Source organism: Myotis davidii, unplaced genomic scaffold (assembly GCF_000327345.1).
Source record: "Myotis davidii unplaced genomic scaffold, ASM32734v1 scaffold463, whole genome shotgun sequence".
NCBI lineage: Eukaryota > Metazoa > Chordata > Mammalia > Chiroptera > Vespertilionidae > Myotis > Myotis davidii.
In genome coordinates, this window is record NW_006294112.1 from 252,912 (window position 1) to 271,268 (window position 18,357).

The window sequence follows — 18,357 nt, forward strand, 5'->3', positions numbered from 1 at the left end:
TACATATATATATGTATATATGTATATATGTGTGTGTGTGTGTGTGTATGTGTGTGTGTGTGTATATAGATATATATATTTTAAGAAATGAATTTTAGCCCAGCTGGTGTGACTCATCAGTTGAGCATCGGCCTATGAACCAGGAGGTTATGATTCGATTCCCAGTCAGGGCACATGCCCGGGTTGCGGACTCGATCCCCAGTAGGGTGTGTGCAGGAGGCAGCTGATCAGTGATTCTCTCTCATCATTGATGTTTCTATCTCTCTCCCTCTCTCTTCCTCCTCGAAATCAATAAAAATATGTATTTTAAATGAAATTAATTTCAGAGCTCTGTATTTCTTATGTGTTTAGAGGGGCAGGTGTGCATGTGCTATGTAACAGGGAAAATGAATAAACCAGGGGCTGCCATGTGACTCAGATGTCAAAGAAGTAGAAGGTAGGTAGTGTCAAAAGGTTTCCAAATGAAGACTCTCTGTTTTCATTTGTTAACACAGAGTGAAATGACTTGTAAACGCTTTGAAAGTTCAATGTAGAATCATATGCCCAAATACTAAATTTGATAGAAGTAAATAACTGAATCCACATACCTTCACTGCAATTGAGTACTGTTCTGCATATTTTTGACATTCATCCATTTTGCTCTGTTTCATTTCTATTTCTGACACCAGCATCTATAAATACACACAATTTAGATGAAAAAGGACAAGGGATTCTATGCTACTCAACTACTTAAGATGCTCAGGAACTAAGAAATATCCACATCATTTAAAAGTATAGCTCCTTAACCCTTAGCACATAATATGTAATGTGCCTAATGGGTAAATCACAAACTTCTAGATTAAGCCACTTAAGTGACCCACCCACATGGGGCTCTCAAAGCAGAAAGTACAACACTTCATAAAAGATAGTCAAAAGTAGACTTAAGCCCTTGGCCCCCACCTATTCCTGATCATAACAGAGCTAAAAATTATTGGCTCCTCAAGAAAAAAGAAATCTCAAAGCATTGAGCTTTCTGTCCAATATGGCTGTTTAATTTTCTACCACTAACCATTTTCATTTATTTAGGATCCCACAAAACTACTGTGACCACCTAGTACCAAAGAGATTTCCATACTATGATTAAATGATCACTAGGAATTTGAAAATTACCCCAACATGTTACCTTCTTATTCCTTATGCTTTCAAAACGACTTCCAAGAAATCAAAGTAAGTGATATGTGTAGGTTTGCATTGCGAGATTTTAATATTTCTGATTTTTCTAGTACCAAAGAGATTTCCATACTATGATTAAATGATCACTAGGAATTTGAAAATTACCCCAACACGTTACCTTCTTATTCCTTATGCTTTCAAAATGACTTCCAAGAAATCAAAGTAAGTGATACTTGTAGGTCTGCATTGCGAGATTTTAATATTTCTGATTTTTCCTACCTTCTTCCAAATAGCTTTTTACTTCTTCTTTTAACAAGAAAAGATAAAGGTCATTACTGACCAAAGGCAGACACAGCCCTAGCACAGGGAATTGTGTTCACATACCTTCTGTTGATTCAGCTGTGTGGCTAGGGTTTTACTATTTTCAGGCTGATTTTCCTGAATCTTTTTCTGAGTAATTTCAACTTGTTGGATCCAGTCATCTAACGGGTGATAGGTATCTCTGTAGTACTTCAGCGATTTGCCAATGCCTTCTAAGTCCCGTAACCTAAAAAACAACAGAATAATCACCGTTTCCAATAGCGTCCATTAGTAGGGTGATAAGTGTAGTGAAGAAGGGAGAGACAGAACAACTGTACTGCAATGCACTCAGCACAACAATTCAAGGGTACAGCACCCTGAAGCACATCTCTAAGGGCAATCACATTGGCTCGGGTTCAATCTAAATATTTTATTTATGGAGTTGTACCTATGATTATTCTAGGGACAAGCCCCAGAGACTAAAGCTAAAAAGCAGGAAAACTGGAAACTTAACCATAACCATTATCAATCTGTAGCCTTGAATACCCAAAGCTTGCATCAAATGGAAGTTCACTTTAGAAATAAGGACAAGATAGTTCAATGAATGGTTCAACATGGACTGAGAGAGGGCTTTCCAGGAGTTGTGATTAAATGCTTCAGACTCTATGATTTAAAATCACTAAATTAAACCTACAAATCACATATGTTATAGAGATAAGATATTCTATACGTGAATATAATTATACTTCTCAAGAATGGTCCTATATCATAAAAGCATTTTCTTTGCATTAATGTAAACATGAAATTAATGAGAAAAGACACTATTCTGTTTCTTTTAAGATGGAGACCTAACACCATCTAATTTCCTTTCACTTTTTTATTTTATTTATTTTCAATGTTCTTATATCTTCCATAAAAGTGAACATCAGGTCACTGCAATTTCTTTACACTTCTTAGGTCTAGTATAGAGTGCTACCTGGCTCATGTTCTTACTAAGTCTTGTAAGTTGGTAACAATTTTGAATTATTTAAATATGGTGTTTGAATATTGTAAGCTGTAATAAATGGAGACCTATATTGTTTTAGCCTTCAGAAAAAAAGCAAGTAGATTAACTATCCAAATACCAGAGTATATCAATAGTTTTAATAACATAAAATTGAAAATATTTATTTTGAAGTTAAATGTCTTATTTAAATCCAACATTTAAGAAATAAATAGAGTTCTTGAAGCAAACACAATCTATATATATATAAGGCTAATATGTAAAGTGTCCCCTTGAGAGATCGATTGCTCACTATGCCATGCACTGACCACCAGGGGGCAGCAAGGAATGAAGGAAGGTCCGCCCAGCAGCTGGGGAAGGGAGGCCCCAGCCAGCAGTTGTAAGCTGGGGAAGGGAGGCCCCAGCCAGCAGTTGTAAGCTGGGGAAGGGAGGCCCCAGCCAGCAGTTGTAAGCTGGGGAAGGGAGGCCCCAGCCAGCAGTTGTAAGCTGGGGAAGGGAGGCCCCAGCCAGCAGCCGAAGGCCCCAATCGGCCCTGATCACCAGCCAGGCCTAGGGACCATATCGGTGCATGAATTTTGTGCCTCTAGTTAAGTGTATGTCAAAATTAACTATGCATATGAAATTAACTATATATAAGAGATTTTAAAACAGCCTAATAAGTTTAGATTTTACCTACATATAAGGATATACATTAAATCTGTACTAAATCTGAACAAAAAAAAGATACTGACCTGTTGTCAATCTGAACATGAACATTTTGCCACCTTTCGGCTAACTGATCAGCCTTTTCTTTGTGCCAGTCAAAATCAAGGTCCCGTTCTTTGTATGTCTTAAACATTTCATCACTGATGGCTTTAGCCTTCTGCAACTCATCCTCCAATGAGTGGAATACCTCTCTCTTTTCATCTACTTCAGCCCGCCATTGCTAAAATACATTAACAGGTGGAAGTTATAAAAATGTGTCAACCAATCACTGGGCAAACACGTTATTTACCTAATTTTATAATTTATTTATAGCAGTCACTTGACTGCTATAAAATCAGAGAAAGGAAAAAGTATCTTTCATATACAAAAATAATGTATTAGGTTGAACCTGATGAGATTGCCAATATTTGATTGCACTTTGATCTTAAAAAAAACCTGAAAATTTAATAAAGTTTTCAGCCTAATGAAATTTACATATCAATAAAGTAAAATATATTCCATAAGCAAGTCTGCTACCTCCGTAAGTTGTTTTCATTGATTATGTTTAAGATATTTACTAATTTCATTGCTTAAAAATGAATGTACACATTAAAAATCACTAAGATAACTTTGCACCATTGTTTTGCAATAGTTACACTCAGTTCTTTATACACATTTACAGATACAGATGAGTACAACCACCAGTCTTGTTCCTTTCTTAGATTAATTCCTCTATTTGCCTCCTCGACTTTTAAAATAACTGTCTCTTTCAGCAAGAGAATAAGTTACAAATGATTTAATTTTTAGCTTCAACTCCTCCTGTTGCCAATATGAACTGATTATAAAAAAACTATTGTCAAGAAGATTCAAACTTTCAAGATCTCTCCTCAAATTACAAATGCCTGAACATACTTATCTGCAGTAAGCTATGGCATCATAGAGATATGCCAACAGAATGAATGTAAATATAATCAAAATAAGATATTTAACAGTTGATGTTTGAAGATTGAAATGCTAGAGAAATACTTTTAGAGTATGATCTTGAAAAACACCCAAAAGTGAGACTCATACCTTTAAAGTACTTATTAGATTCTCAATATTATTCTTGTCTGCTGTCACTGCTTCTTCTTCACACAGTTTCATTTCATAGAGTTTTACAAGGGCTTCTGCAGCTTGAGTGTATTTTAACACCAAATTAACAGTTTTCAACCTAATAAGGAGAATTAAACAACAGCCTTCTATTGGTAAATGTTTATTTTCCCATAATGCAGTCCTGAAGCACCATTACGATACTATATATAGCATGTTCTTCATGTTGGAACACTGACACACTACGTACAAGACATAGTCAGCTGACTGTCTTCTTTATAGATAGATAGTATGGACCACAAGTGATATTTAGTAAGAGATTCCAAGATAAGATGGTCTTCTTTCAAGCCTTGGTTAGACCAAGCTTGAGAGGAAAATCCTACAGACTCATAGTCAGCTGAGCTATTAAAACTTTAGGCAAAATGTGGGAAGATCATACACTGCGCCTTAATCTCTGTGGCACATTCCTTTTCAACATGAAGAAGCATCATAAATCTATAGAAATACTGAATATATTGGTAAGAGAAAATAAAAGTGAATTACTAATATTCATATAATGAGTATTTTAAATGTGCAGCACAGATGTAAAAATAGGACAGTTGTCTGAAGCAAATTTATGTTAAGACGGTGGTCACATACTTCTCTATGTAGATGGAAGACATAGAGTAGACTTGGTTCATGTTCTGAAGGACCACACTGAGCTCCGAGCGTAAGGTGGGGACTGATGGAGAGGCTGCTGCCTGACTGAAAAAGTCTTCACATTTATTTGTGATTGTTCCCAGATCATCTTTAAGACGCTCCAGCTCTTTCTTTAGTTTCTATGAAAGAGAGAACAAACATTGGCATTAGGTTTTCACTCCAGATGGGGCATCTTTCTTTAAACAGTTTTTGTTTGCTTGCTTATTTTTTGTTAATCCTCATCTGAGGATATTTTTTCCCTTGATTTTTAGAGGGTGGAAGGGAGGGACGGAGGAGAAGACAGACAAAGGGAGAAACAGAGGGAGAGAGGGATGGAGAGAGGGAGAGGGAGGAACATTGATGTGAGACACATGGATTGGTTGTCTCCTGCAGGCGCCCCAACCCGGCCGGGGATCGAACCCAGGTACATGCCCTTGACTGACAATTGAACCCTCAACCCTCCCGTGTGCAGGCTGACACTCTAACCACTGTGCAACACCAGCCAGGGCTCTTTCAAACTGTGAGAAGCCCTTACAGCCTCCACCATAATAGGTAAAAGGGAACCTATTTACCTGAGTCAGAGGTGGAACTGAATTAAAGAATGCTGGTTCACAATAAGCCGTAAGAGCATAGTCAGACCTTATGAAGTGATCACTGGGCAAAGTTGAGCATGTAAGAAGTTACAGGAGTTGGCAGTCACTAAGATAGTAATTTACTTTAAGTTAAATTTTACCCCAACACATTTACAAATCTCACCTCCTGCTCTGTGATTTTGAACACACTTTCATGCAAATCGTCTCTTTCCAGTGGAGTTCGGATCTGTCTGATCAACCGATCTTCACAGTTCTCTAACCGCAATCTAATGTTTCTCACTTCAGAGATGTAGAGATTATAAACTGATTCCTCTTGCTCCTCTGTGAACGTAAATATAATGTTTGGAAAACATCTTATTTTCTATCATTTGGATGCTCTTGCTCATGTTTTATTATGGCAGTTTTATTACTACTGGAACATAGTGAGTCAGACTAATGTTATCAGATACCATCACAAACCCACAAATGTGAATTGTCTTAGTTGCAGATTACCTAAAAAATTAAATAAAAATCCTTAAAATGAAAGGTAGATTAAAATATGTTCATGTTTAAAATTTTTAAAAATAGAATATTACTAATGCAGCTTTTGTCTCTAAGTAATATCAAAAGAGTTTAGATTAAAATTTATATTAAACAAAAATTAACTAGACAAAAATCTTTTCCTTTAACCCCTGTGTAAAACCCCAGTTTGGTTATGGATAATCTCTACACCTTCCTCTCAGTTTTGCTGTGAATCTAAAGATCCTCTAAAGAAGAAAGTCTTTTTTTTAAAGTCCAAGTTTGGGACATGGAAAAATAACTGAAGCTTTTCTGAAATGAAAAGATCACCATTCTGAACACTACATTGCAAAATCATGAAAATGTTGAAAAGCAGACGCATTAAGATGCCATCATTTGTCATACTATTTGGTTGGCATTTTTTCTTAATTCATCAACTAGAAAAAAATTAACCCCTTTTTGCATATTCCCACCTGAAACATGCTTTTAATTTTTCCACAACTGTGTCTACCTATCACAGGCTGATAAGTAGCATAACACACCTAAGGCTGAAATTCCCATTCAGAGCAGGAAATAACCTGTATTAAACACCTGTGGGGGGTGGGGAGGGAGGGGGCGGGGGGGAGACAAGGACGCCCATGCTTTACCTCTTTCTGCAGATTTCAGAAGTTCTTGGTAATACTGCTTACACACATTAACCTCCTTTTCCAGCTGTGTGATATCTGGGCCCGAAAATATCTGGGATTCCTGGCTATCTTCCAGAAAATCTTCAAAACGAGACTGTAGATTACTCAGTACTTGCTGATGTTCACCAGGTAACATTGTCTTTATCTAGAGAAGACCAATGACCATATAATTGAGTGACTATAGTACTGAGTTAAAATTAAATGGGACAGATCTCAGGTTAAAGTTTCATGGTATAGGCCAGTTCAAATCAATAGACATAAATACAAGAACCATTTGAAATTAATTTTCCTCTTTGCTAACAATTTCAGGTTTTTAAAAAAACAAAGAAGAACAAGACTCTAAAACTCATTAAATGAAATTAAACTGGACTCATCTCTAGAAGTCCAAACACTATATCCTGTCTCCCTATCAAAATATAAGCACTAAGTGGAATATGTGATCTCCAGCTGACCCCAATTCTTAGAAAGTGCCCCATAAATAGTAAGTATATAACAGATAGCATGGAATGAACGAACGAATACTGGCTCCGCTGGACTCCATCCTATTGTACAGCAAAGACAAACTCTACTCTTCATGACAAAGTGCCCCACATTTTTGGACAGATTAGGTTGATGTGTAGATTTACACTTACTGAAGCCACATTGCTAGCTCGAATTTTATCAATTTCGTTGATGAGATAGTGCCAGGATACTACACTCTTCATGTTTATGTGAGTCTCATGCCAAAGAGTTAGGACATTCTGGTACTGTTGTTCAATTCTGAAATACATGAAAGAAAACACAGATTAAGCCTTTTCCCTCCCTTGGAACACATGCTACGATTTCTCTTTTTTCTTTCTTTTTTTTTATTTAATGTATGCGTGTGTGGGTGTGAAATAGCCCATGTTTGCTAGTTTTAGATCCTTCTGATCCTGTGGGCCCTGACAAAGTATTGATTATTTCTTTAACCTTCAGAGAGCTTCCCAAACCAGGGGTCTGTTTTTAGCTTATGCATACGAACCTGTTTGCAAAGTCAACCGCTTCTTTGTTTGGTGGAGGGACTGAGAAGCACACAGAGGGGACCATGGCCTCATTGCCTGTGGGGCTGATGACCTTCCATTTAGCGCGATGAGAGTTGTTCGCCAGAACACATTCGTCGTCTTTGTAAATGGTTATCTGGTTTAAAATGAAGAACAGAACAACCGAATGAGATCATTGCTGACTCATCTTTTTTTCCATACCCAATCTTGGGATTACTTTCTGTTGTTTTTTCTTCAGGTGGAAAACTTTACCCGTGAGCAACGTGACCTCACTTTTTAAATATATGAACAAGACCAGAAACTGGTCTGTTTCTAGGAGCGTACATACCTCAATCTGTCTGTAGTCACAGATGGCTTTGATTGGAATAGATGTTTTGAGTGGACAGTCGGGATTCCTTGGCTTCAGCTGAATTATGGCTTTTGCTCTCCCCACCAGGCTTGCCACTGTGCTTTTGTACTGCAAGAGCTCTTCTTTCTCCTCCTAAGTCATAAATAAGATGATTTAAAATGGCAAAAGACTTGTGGTCTCTGTTGTTTGGGGGCTTTACAGAAATGCAGCCATCAGAGAAGCTGCCCTGACCACAAGGTCTAAACTTTCAACCCCTCTCCACACCGTCTAACAAACACATATATTTTACTGATTTACCATGTTTATTGTCTATGCCCACCTCTAGCCTATAAGCATCATGAGGGTAGGGATTTCTTATGTTTTGTTCATACTCTACCTCCAGCACCAAAAACAGTACCTGTGATACAGAAAGTACTTAAGTATTTGTACTTGAATGAACGCACACATGCACGCACAAAACACTGTTTAAGCATTTTAAAATATCAAAGCTATCATTAAAAAATCCTTTTTTATGCTACCAAAAAATACTAAAACTGAATGTTTAAATGCTTGGTTGAACAAAGTGGAATTATCAAGAGTACTAATGAAATATTCAGTCGTGCTTCCTATAAAAATATAATAAAAACTACCGAATTCCCATTTTACATTTTACATTACTAATGAAACTCCTAAGTAATCTTCTTAGTACCATTGATTCCTGAACAAGGTCTTCCAGCTTGTGAATGCTGCTGGATCTATCACAGCTGTACTTCCGCTGAATGGCATCTTTCAGATTCCTCAAGTAATCAGCGGCTTCTTTGGCGTCGTTGAAAAACTAGGGAAAAATGAAAACCGGTAGTTAAAGTATATTATATGCCAATAAAGTACAGAGTTACCAAGTTCAATTACCAGGGCCCTGTGTGTACCCCGCATCGGTGAGAACAGAATAAAATCAAAACAATGCAACGTAATAGCCACCTCCCTCCTTTATCCAAATAACAACTCTTGAACTTGGATAATTATGAATGAACAATAAATGTCCAAGGTTTATTAGATTCCAAACAATTCTTAGGTAGGGGTGTAAGTCCAAGAGTAATTTAAAACTTCTGAAGAATACATTTTTAAAAAGAGTTCTTGCTAATGACTCTCTGTAATGAAAATACTTCCTTAGTAAGAGATGTATTTGTAAAATAAAATTTTTTTTGACACTTTAAGATTGTTTTTATTAAGGATTTCCTCCTTAATAGAATGCTTCAAGGTATCCTTTATGTCTTACAAACAAAACATTTCAGTTTATTTCCCCTGCACGTTAGGTACATGTGTCTGACAGTAAATGATGAAAGCATTCTCTGTGAGTCAGCCAAAATCACAATGCCATGGACAGAAGTGGCGATTCCATCACATACCTCGAAATAGGCCGTGTTCTCCTTTATGTGCTGCTCCACACACTGGCAGAGCTGCAAGACCCAGCTCCACTGTGTCTGCATTGCCGCTCGGTAGGCCTGAGAGGTAAAACCCAGCCATTGTCAGTGGGGAGAACAATGACATACATACACAGCAATGCTTTCAAAGGATAAAAGACTCTACTATCTACATAGATGGTAAGATTTTTTTTTTTTTTTAGCAGGTTAAGACTTGAAAATTAGGGTAGTGAATGTCCCTCTAATCTAAGATTATCACTTGCCCAAAGCCAGTCCTAGAAGTTTAAATGTCAACTTTTTAAATCAGTCCAGTCAATTTCTTTCAAATTTAAAGGTTTGTTTTTTCTTAAAATATATGGAGGAAGCTAATCTTACATGAAAAGGAAATTTAACATTTGAAATGGATGCAAGCTGACCCTTTCTTTACTCCTTTCTCACTACTCCTTTTTCTACTCTGTGGAATCTTCACATTTCCTTTCCTTTATGACACTGTCCCTTCATCTTTATTTCTTCTCCCTGAATTTTTGTATTTCTGGATCATAAAATACGCCTTTGACACAAAATATATGGTCTTGTAGTTTTCTCTCTGCTTTTGCTTCTAAAACTAGGCCAGAAGCTGTTGGGACTGGGGGAATTAATTTCTTTGTTTTTACAAGGAAAATATTTAGGGGCGTGGTGGTAGGGTAGAGAAGAGAGTATGCAATCAATCCTGTATCACTGTAATTCTGGAGTTATAAAAATCATAATACTAGAAATTTTTATTAAAACATCTGTTTGCTTTAACCTTTATTTAAGACAAAGCATATCTTTCATGAGGGCAAAAATATTGTATAAGATACCTCCTTAGGGGAACATGAAATACCATTTTATATTTAAGGTGCAATTCACTGCCTTCCAGAAGAGGGTGCTCTAGATGCTTTCAGTAAGCCTAGCATACTTCCTCCTTTTGGAAAATCTCATGCCTGCTGAGCCTATGTTCAGGCAAGCTTTTGAACGGAATGTACGGGCATTTCCAACTGCACTGGAAATCTGGCAACATGTCATGATCATATTACCTGTTCCCCCAAGTGAAGCCACTTTGAGTAAAATGGCTATAAAAGACCTATTGTGCATTGTTAGATTAGTAGTTTCTTTTTCATATAAAATGTGAAATATTGTTGATAACCATTATCCATGTACCCGCAAGACACTGCCTAGGCCAATGGAATCATAAAGATGACTAATCTTATCCCCAAGAAACATGTAATTAGATTAACATTTCTATATAAAAGTAATCAGGTCCACATCCACATTTTCTATTTCCATCACAATTCTTAACCTATAATCATATTTCCTAACAGCTTTCATCTCTCTACTCTGAGGGCAATTCCATTTTTAGTTTATCATCGTACAAAAGTGTATCCAGACCCTTCATTACTCTAATTTCCTTCCCTTATTATCCCTCCCGCTCTTGTGTCTTTAAGATTCCTCTCTGGCATTTCATGTGGATGCAAAACACTATTTTCATATAAAAGAAGGTCAAATGTAACATTCCCAAAATTCCCCAATGAGACCTGAAATTTTACTAATCTTTTGATTCATGACGATTTCAGTGAACAAAGGTATTTCTTTCCTCAACTGAGACACTGTGAAGCACGTCCCGTTGTAAGCACAGCTGCATTTTCCTCTGGAAACACACCACATCTATCCATGTCTGATGCTCCTTGCCACCTTACTTAACCTCTCCTCTCCCTCTTGTTAGTCAAATTTAGAAATTCACTAACTCTAACCAGTATATATCAGGCCAGAAAATTAAACACACCACCACCACTGCCACCACCACCACCACCACCACCGCCGCACGGGCAACCTGATAAATCCCAAATCAATTCTCCACCTACTGGATTAGAAATGTGCACTCCAGTGAGGCCTTTCCAGGGTGTTATTTCAATGCACCTCACAAAACTAGATCATAAGTACAATTATTAATTAAATAGCAGTAGTTAATACATCTTAAGAATATACTATGCACCATAAACTATACTAAGTAGTAACCTTACATTATTGCTCTCATTCTCACCACAGCTCTTCAGGTTAGAAGCAATTTTCCCATTTGGGTAGGTAGGTGAGTCTTAGCAAGGTTACATCACTTGTGCAATGGCACAAGGCAGGAGGAAATGAAACATCACAGCTTGAAAAGTCAAGGTCCTTCATATTTACTGCAATTCGCCTCTTGGGTTACAGGGTTGACAAAGGCACCTTTACTTTAAGTGATGGGCAGGGGACACACGTAGATCAAGGGAAGTGAGGCAAATCAGTATGATGTGTCAGAAACATCACTGTTGAGCCAGGTTGTAATAAAAATTGGATAGTCGGCATTTTTCAATTTGTCAGCAATAAAAAAAATACGTAGGGTGATAATCGAATGTGGATATTCAAGCATGACTATTACGCCTCCTGACTCACCTCAATAGTTAATCGGGCTGGGTGGTTTTCCAGAAGTAGCTGCTCTGCTATCTCCTGAACTGACTTAATATTTTCTTCCTTTTGTTCCAGTTCTCTCATTAATTCCTAATTCAAGAAAGAGTTCAGAAATGTGTTAGAAAAAGATCTAAACCTGAAATACCACTTTAATATTCAATTACCGAAGTTGCACTTACAGCATGGTAATCTTTTTTCCGGGATATGTGGGTATTTCTTTCACTCCAGTCATAAGCAACTTCCTCTTCTTCTTTTTCATTCAACCAAATAAGTTCATTCGTGGCACGAGTTATAAAATTATGGAGGGTATCAAGGTGCCGTTCCTGATTCCTGGATGTGTTCTTTATAAGGGAAACCATTGTAAGAATCATGTCTTTGCCAAACAGAGATAAAGGAAACAGAAAATGTAAAAAAAAAAACTTACCAACAGTTTTGCATACAGACTCTCTAACCTGTGCAACTTTTCTGCGTAAGTTAGCTTAAGAGGCGCCGTCATTTGGATCTATAACATGGTATAAGAGAGACACCAAGGTTAGGAATCTTGAAGAATTCTGATTCCTACTCAATGTATCTATTATCTTGTTACAGGGTCTTTACATGAAAAGCAAAACAACAGTAAGCTAAAATGAAATAGATACAGATTTTGAATGCATATACCTCACTGATCTTAGCTTCTTTAAGGCTACATTCAAATTCTTCAATAGCTCGGTGAACATTTTTATGATTTTCTAAATGGCTTTCAACGCTTGGCAAATCTGATCCCCATTCAGTGCGGTCCAGCTGCCCCTTTAAACAGAAAGATTCTAAGTTAAAAAAAAAAAAAAAGAAAAAGAAACTGATAGCAATAAAGATGGAAACTTTCAGGTAAACACTTTCTTACCTGCATCTCATCAACCCAATTCAAAAGATCCTGAACAAATTTCATGTTGATTTCCTCTTCTGTTAAGTTCTGATCCAACAAAGAAGACTTTAGAAGGGGCTTTCGGATCTGCATCAACTTCAGGGTTTGCAATGCATTTGTCTCTACTCCTGAATTGAAATTTGGAACTAATCCTGTTGGGAAACCAGGTGTATAAACTGGAGTGAGGGATGGAGTCAGGCGGGAAGTCAGACCTGATGACAGGCCAGATTTCACACTAGAAGGGGTCAGGGAAGGCGTTAAACTCTGGGTCAGCCCTGAGTTCAGACTGGGGTTTAAGGTCTGTGCAAATCCTGAGTTTAAACTTTGAGTGATTCCTGATATCATGAGCTTCGTCTGTTCTGTCGTCAGCATGCGTCCTTTGCTGTACACTGAGGAACATTCATTCCTTAAGGCCATAATGTCATCGCGCAGTTTTGCGACCCTGAAAAGAAAACCAAAAGGGATGAGCTATAATATAAACGGCATTCTTTATAAAGAGCGAGCCCTGCCCTAACCGGTTTGGCTCAGTGGACAGAGCGTCGGCCTGCGGACTCAAGGGTCCCAGGTTCAATTCTGGTCAAGGGCATGTACCTTAGTTGTGGGCATATACCCAGTAGGGAGTGTGCAGGAGGCAGCTAATCGATGTTTCTCTCTCGTCGATGTTTCTAACTCTCTATCCCTCTCCCTTCCTCTCTGTAAAAAATCAATAAATATATTTTTTTTTAAAAAAGCGAGCCCTAAGGTAAACTATGGACTTTCGTTAACGAAGATGTTAATAGGAGAAGGAGTCATATCAGGAAGCATATGGGAACTCTGTGCTTTCCAGCCAGTTGTTCTGTTAATCTAAACTGCTAAGTAAAGTCTATTATTTGAAAAATTCATTGTAATCATATTGATAAAATTTTACACATTTTTTTCACGGAATTGTACCATGAGCACTTTCATTATCACACAGTCTTTACAACTATCATTGATCATGAGCATAATTACTAAACTATGATGTGATAATTCTCCTCTTATTTGACCTTTAGGAAATTCCCACATTTTTTGTTATTATAAAACATTTCTCATCTAAACCGAAAGTTTTTTATCTGCATTTATTTAAATGTTTTATTGTTATAATTCCTAAATTGTTATTGATTCCTAAAAGTGGAACAACTGAATTAAAGCATCATTTACAATTTTTGCTTTTTTAACCCTAGATTTTTTTTAACTCTAGACTTTTAACTCTATCTTTTTTTTTAACAAAAGGACAGGACATGAATAGGTAAGTAGCACATTTACCTCTGCACCAACTGATCTGCATGGTAGTATTTTCCATCAACCAGTATCTGCACATCGATTACATGCTGGCGTAAGAGGTTCTCACATTCAAGTATATAGCCGGCAATTTCTGCTTCATTCTGAAACTGCACCCCCGATTCTAATCTTTTAGAATCCTGTATTTTAAGAGAAGTCAGTATTAATTTTGTGAAACACAGTTTCAAAACTAGTAAGATATACTGGAACACAAGGCTACTTGAGTTCTCTTTTTTCCCTTACGGTTCAAAAATATGTTTTGCTTCTGTTGACTATTTCTCCATTGAGCAAATTCTGCTCATAATATTTAACAAACCTTAAGTTTCAGTTGACAAAAATACCAAGAATTGACCAAATGCTATGCAAATGTCTTAGTTCATCCAAATTCACAGATTCCTCTCCCACAATTCCAAAGGCTCCTAAAATTAACTTACAGCCTGAAGAGCATTTCGAGCAAGTATCAGTTTGTCTCCACAGATAACACTGTCCCTTTGAACTCGGTGGGCAATCTGCTGTAACATTTCCAACCTGAAAGAAGGAACAAAAGAGAATATAGCCTCTCCCTCTGAAGTCGCAGAGTTCACAAAATTGCTGAAAAATGCCGTCCGCTGAGATTAAAGCACAATCCCACACCAGCGATTCAATACCTGTGTCCATCCACGGATTCATTGCCGAAGCTAATGCAGGAGTTGATCAATGTTGGCCCGCAATGAACCGAGAGAAAATTTTCATTTGAATCAAGGCTGGTTCGAGTGCTAGTAGTGTTACTAAACACAGAATCACTACTATGGTAGCTGTAACTACTACTGTGCATTTTTATTCCCGAAATGATATTCCTTCTCGACCAGTAAAAGTAGACTAAAAAGTAGGTCTGCAGAAAGCTCTACTTCTAACGGTGAAAAAGTGGCAGCTGAATGTTACTGCTTTCATGGCTCCTTAAATATGCTCCCACATGCATATGCAACACACAGAAAATAATACGCTGATAACTATTCAAAAGAATCTCGCCTAAAGCCACGAGTTTGCTAGCTGAGGTCTGCCTTTTGTAGCTTGCGTTAAAACCCTGCAAGTATGGACAAGGCAGGCTGATGGGGCGGCACTGAAAAAAATCCTGGCCAAATATTTTCACCAAGTGTCATCCAATTGCAACCACCTAAAAAACAACTCAGATGCCTCATCGAAGCCCAGGTACAATTAGTAAAAGTTAGTCAGGCAATAGCAATCATCAGCTAGAAAACCACAAATATTCAATGACAGCCTGACTTTTATAAAGGGCCAGGTCTGTACCCAAATAACAATAAGGCTGAATGGTGGCATTTATAAGCATGTGGAAACAAATTCATGTGATGAGAAAGAAAGTACATTCCCGTGTAAGTGGCATGTCGTTTGTTTGTCAGGTTACATTAACTGGAGAATGACCCATTTACCTTTCTTTAAGTGACATGCTCTCAGGAATGTGACTCTAATCTTACTACAGTTACTTTATGTTTTTAAAAGCCAAAGTGCTAAGTAGACTATTGAGACAATGCTTGCAAATTTCATTTGTCTATGCTTGTTTTTCCTTTCCTGGAAAAGAATTTCTCATTTGTCTTCTATTCCGGTCAAGGGCACATAGCTATTATTTGCAATATATATAGTTAATGCCAAATAACTTGTTGCATCAAGAAAACTTAAAGTATTTACCCAAACAAGCTCCTAAATATCTTCTTAACCGCCAACACTACAAAGCCAAACTTGCTTTGATTTTTTTTTTTGGAAGGCAAAAAAGGGGGCATTTGAAAGTGTCATATCAAATACAGCATGTCCCCAAAAACTGTATGCACACGTTAACAGCTGGCAGCTCAATTTTGAAAATGAAATGTATTTTAATAAACACTGCCTTTATAATTAGTCAAAGTGTATGTATACTTTTTGAGAGGGCCATCCTATACAGTTAGTAAACAGAAAATCTCAAAATAGTTAACAGCAGCACCTAATGTTTATTAAGCAATTATTATGTGCCTGGAAATCAACTAATCATTTTACATACACCACTTCACTTCATACTCATAACCACCAAATGTGGTAGATACTACTACATCCTCTTCACAAATGAGGAAACTGAGGCTTAAAGAGATTAATAACCTTGTCTAGAATGACGTGGCTTGCAAGTTGAGCTACTAACTTAATCCGGGATGGACTGATTCCTGGACCTGAAACTCCTACACTGCCTTCTTTTACTAACATATAGTTAACTCCAGCTGCTCTTCTGATGACTAAAAAATCAACTCCATATCCCTTCTCTAGCAGACTTGGCCATTACTCCAGATGATTAACTTAGTATCTCACTTGAATCGCCTACAAATGCCTCCTCCATAAAAGTTCCATCCCATGTATTTCAAGTTTATTTTCGTTCCAATGATCCAGTTATGTTGATATAATATTAAGCTTTAACAAGAGTGTGAGCAGTAATTTAATAAAGGGCTGACAAGTTAGACTTGCCCTCGTATTGTCACTGCTTTATGTCCCATTTCAACAATGTTGAGGTCAAGTGTGGGGCACAGGGCGCATGAGTATACTGAGCGCCTCTCCATGTGCCTGGCACCATGTTAAACATTGGCCACACAAGGAGCAGTGAAAATACGTTTTTCTCCACATTTTTGGAGCTCATAACAGTGGAACAGGTAACCCTTAATCAAATGATCACAGAAATAAATACAAAATTACAACAGAGATAAGTGACATGAAGGAACAACACATGTAAACACAAGAGTTATAATAAACAAGACATCTGCACCAGCCGAGGAGACCATGGAAAATTTCTTGAGGAAGTAACACTGGAGCCGAGATCTGAGAATGATGAGGAGTAAAGAGAGCGGGGCAGGATGAACTGGACTTCCCTGCAAAGGAACAGAGGGCTGCAAACCTCCTGGGTATGGAGCAGGGTGGGACCTTGGCACCCGGAGCTCCCGAGAGAGCAGTGTGGCTGCGGGAAGAGAGCGAGGAGGGTGTGGTGTGAGAAAGGCGGAGAGTGGAAGCCCAGGCCCATGGAGCTCACAGCTAATGAGGAACAGAGATCCCAATTCCCACTACTCCGGCTGGGAGGTAAGGACTAGAATGAAGACAAATGCATCCAACCCATGTCTCCCAAAGCACCTGCCAGGGCCACTGAGTAGAGGAGTAGAGACAGAATGATGAAGTCAGTGACAATTTCATGGAATAAATGCACTTGTAGGGAGAACTTAACCTGATATTTACTGAGTATTTTCTGGAAGCCACCTCACTGCCCTGTAAATGGAGGCAGTCCATATTCTGGTTTCCATGGCCCCACAGAAAGAGGGTCACAGCCAAAACTGTAAGAAGCAAAATAAGTTCTTTATGGGCCTGTAAGCTTCGGGATCCAGGCCCTGGTGTGTTTTAAAAGAGTCAGAGGAAGACAAGTATCACAAGGTCTCACTCATATGTGGAATCTAGTGAACAAAATAAACTGACAAACAAAATAGATCCAGAGACATGGAAGCATGGAACAGACTGATGAATCTCAGAGGGAAGTGGGGGAGGGTGGGATGAGGTTAACCAAAGAACTTATATGTATGTATGCATAATCCGTGGACACAGCAGTGAAGGTAGGGGGGACGGGGTCAATAGGGAAAAAATAATAAAAGCCAGTTTGAGAAATTCTCATGGCTACTTGGATAGGCTTTAAACCTGTTACCACCTAATTAGATGAGACTTCACAGACCAGCCCAGCCTATCGGGTCTTTTATGAACATTACTTCACAGCTTTAATCCCTCAAACCTCTTAGAAGAGTTTCTAGATAAGAAAATGAAACATCAGAAAGATTGAGTGACTTATCCAAGGTCACACCGCCAGGGAAACGGAAAAGGGAAATGTTGGTCCTAGGTCATCCTGGCTCCAAAGTGTAAGTTCTTTCCATGAGAACAAAGAGACGCCCACTCATCCTCCGGGTTTCCATGGCAAAAATAACTCAGCTTACCTTTCTACTTCTGGACGCAGCGCCTTCTCCCTCTCGAGCATGGCAATGATGAGCTTCCCCCACTCTTTTTCTATGTCATTTGGATGATAACCTTGAAGGAGTTTGATGCGTCCAAATTCTATCCAAATCTGGAGAAAATTTTTAAAAAATTAATTCAAAGCAAATGTGTAAAAATAAGTAAGTGAATAATTACACTTGACAAAAAAAGGAAATGTCTGCTTACCTCTAATAATTTATATAGGCGTTTGATTTTTGATTTTTCTGTCTCC

The 18,357-nt window shown here is 37.9% G+C and overlaps 2 protein-coding genes across 2 annotated transcripts in view; both read right to left on the reverse strand.

Moving 5' to 3' along the window:
* LOC102755197 (dystonin-like) overlaps nt 1–14,987 on the reverse strand; it is a 172,493-nt gene extending 157,506 nt beyond the window's left edge. Inside the window, 20 exon segments of the mRNA XM_015566826.1 lie at nt 588–671; nt 1,537–1,699; nt 3,187–3,380; nt 4,211–4,349; nt 4,868–5,046; nt 5,663–5,820; nt 6,645–6,828; nt 7,316–7,442; nt 7,684–7,838; nt 8,031–8,183; nt 8,740–8,865; nt 9,437–9,532; nt 11,897–12,001; nt 12,091–12,252; nt 12,336–12,413; nt 12,569–12,697; nt 12,792–13,254; nt 14,097–14,251; nt 14,546–14,639; nt 14,759–14,987. Coding sequence (XP_015422312.1) covers nt 588–671; nt 1,537–1,699; nt 3,187–3,380; nt 4,211–4,349; nt 4,868–5,046; nt 5,663–5,820; nt 6,645–6,828; nt 7,316–7,442; nt 7,684–7,838; nt 8,031–8,183; nt 8,740–8,865; nt 9,437–9,532; nt 11,897–12,001; nt 12,091–12,252; nt 12,336–12,413; nt 12,569–12,697; nt 12,792–13,254; nt 14,097–14,251; nt 14,546–14,639; nt 14,759–14,925 — 3,111 coding nt within the window. The 5' untranslated portion in view covers nt 14,926–14,987.
* A 2,383-nt stretch (nt 14,988–17,370) lies between these two features.
* Nucleotides 17,371–18,357, reverse strand: part of LOC107183828 (dystonin-like) — an 8,835-nt gene continuing 7,848 nt past the window's right edge. The window contains exons 6-7 of the mRNA XM_015566827.1: nt 18,089–18,216; nt 17,371–17,443 (exon numbers count right to left, since the gene is read on the reverse strand). Coding sequence (XP_015422313.1) covers nt 17,371–17,443; nt 18,089–18,216 — 201 coding nt within the window. The remainder of the gene's footprint in view (nt 17,444–18,088; nt 18,217–18,357) is intronic.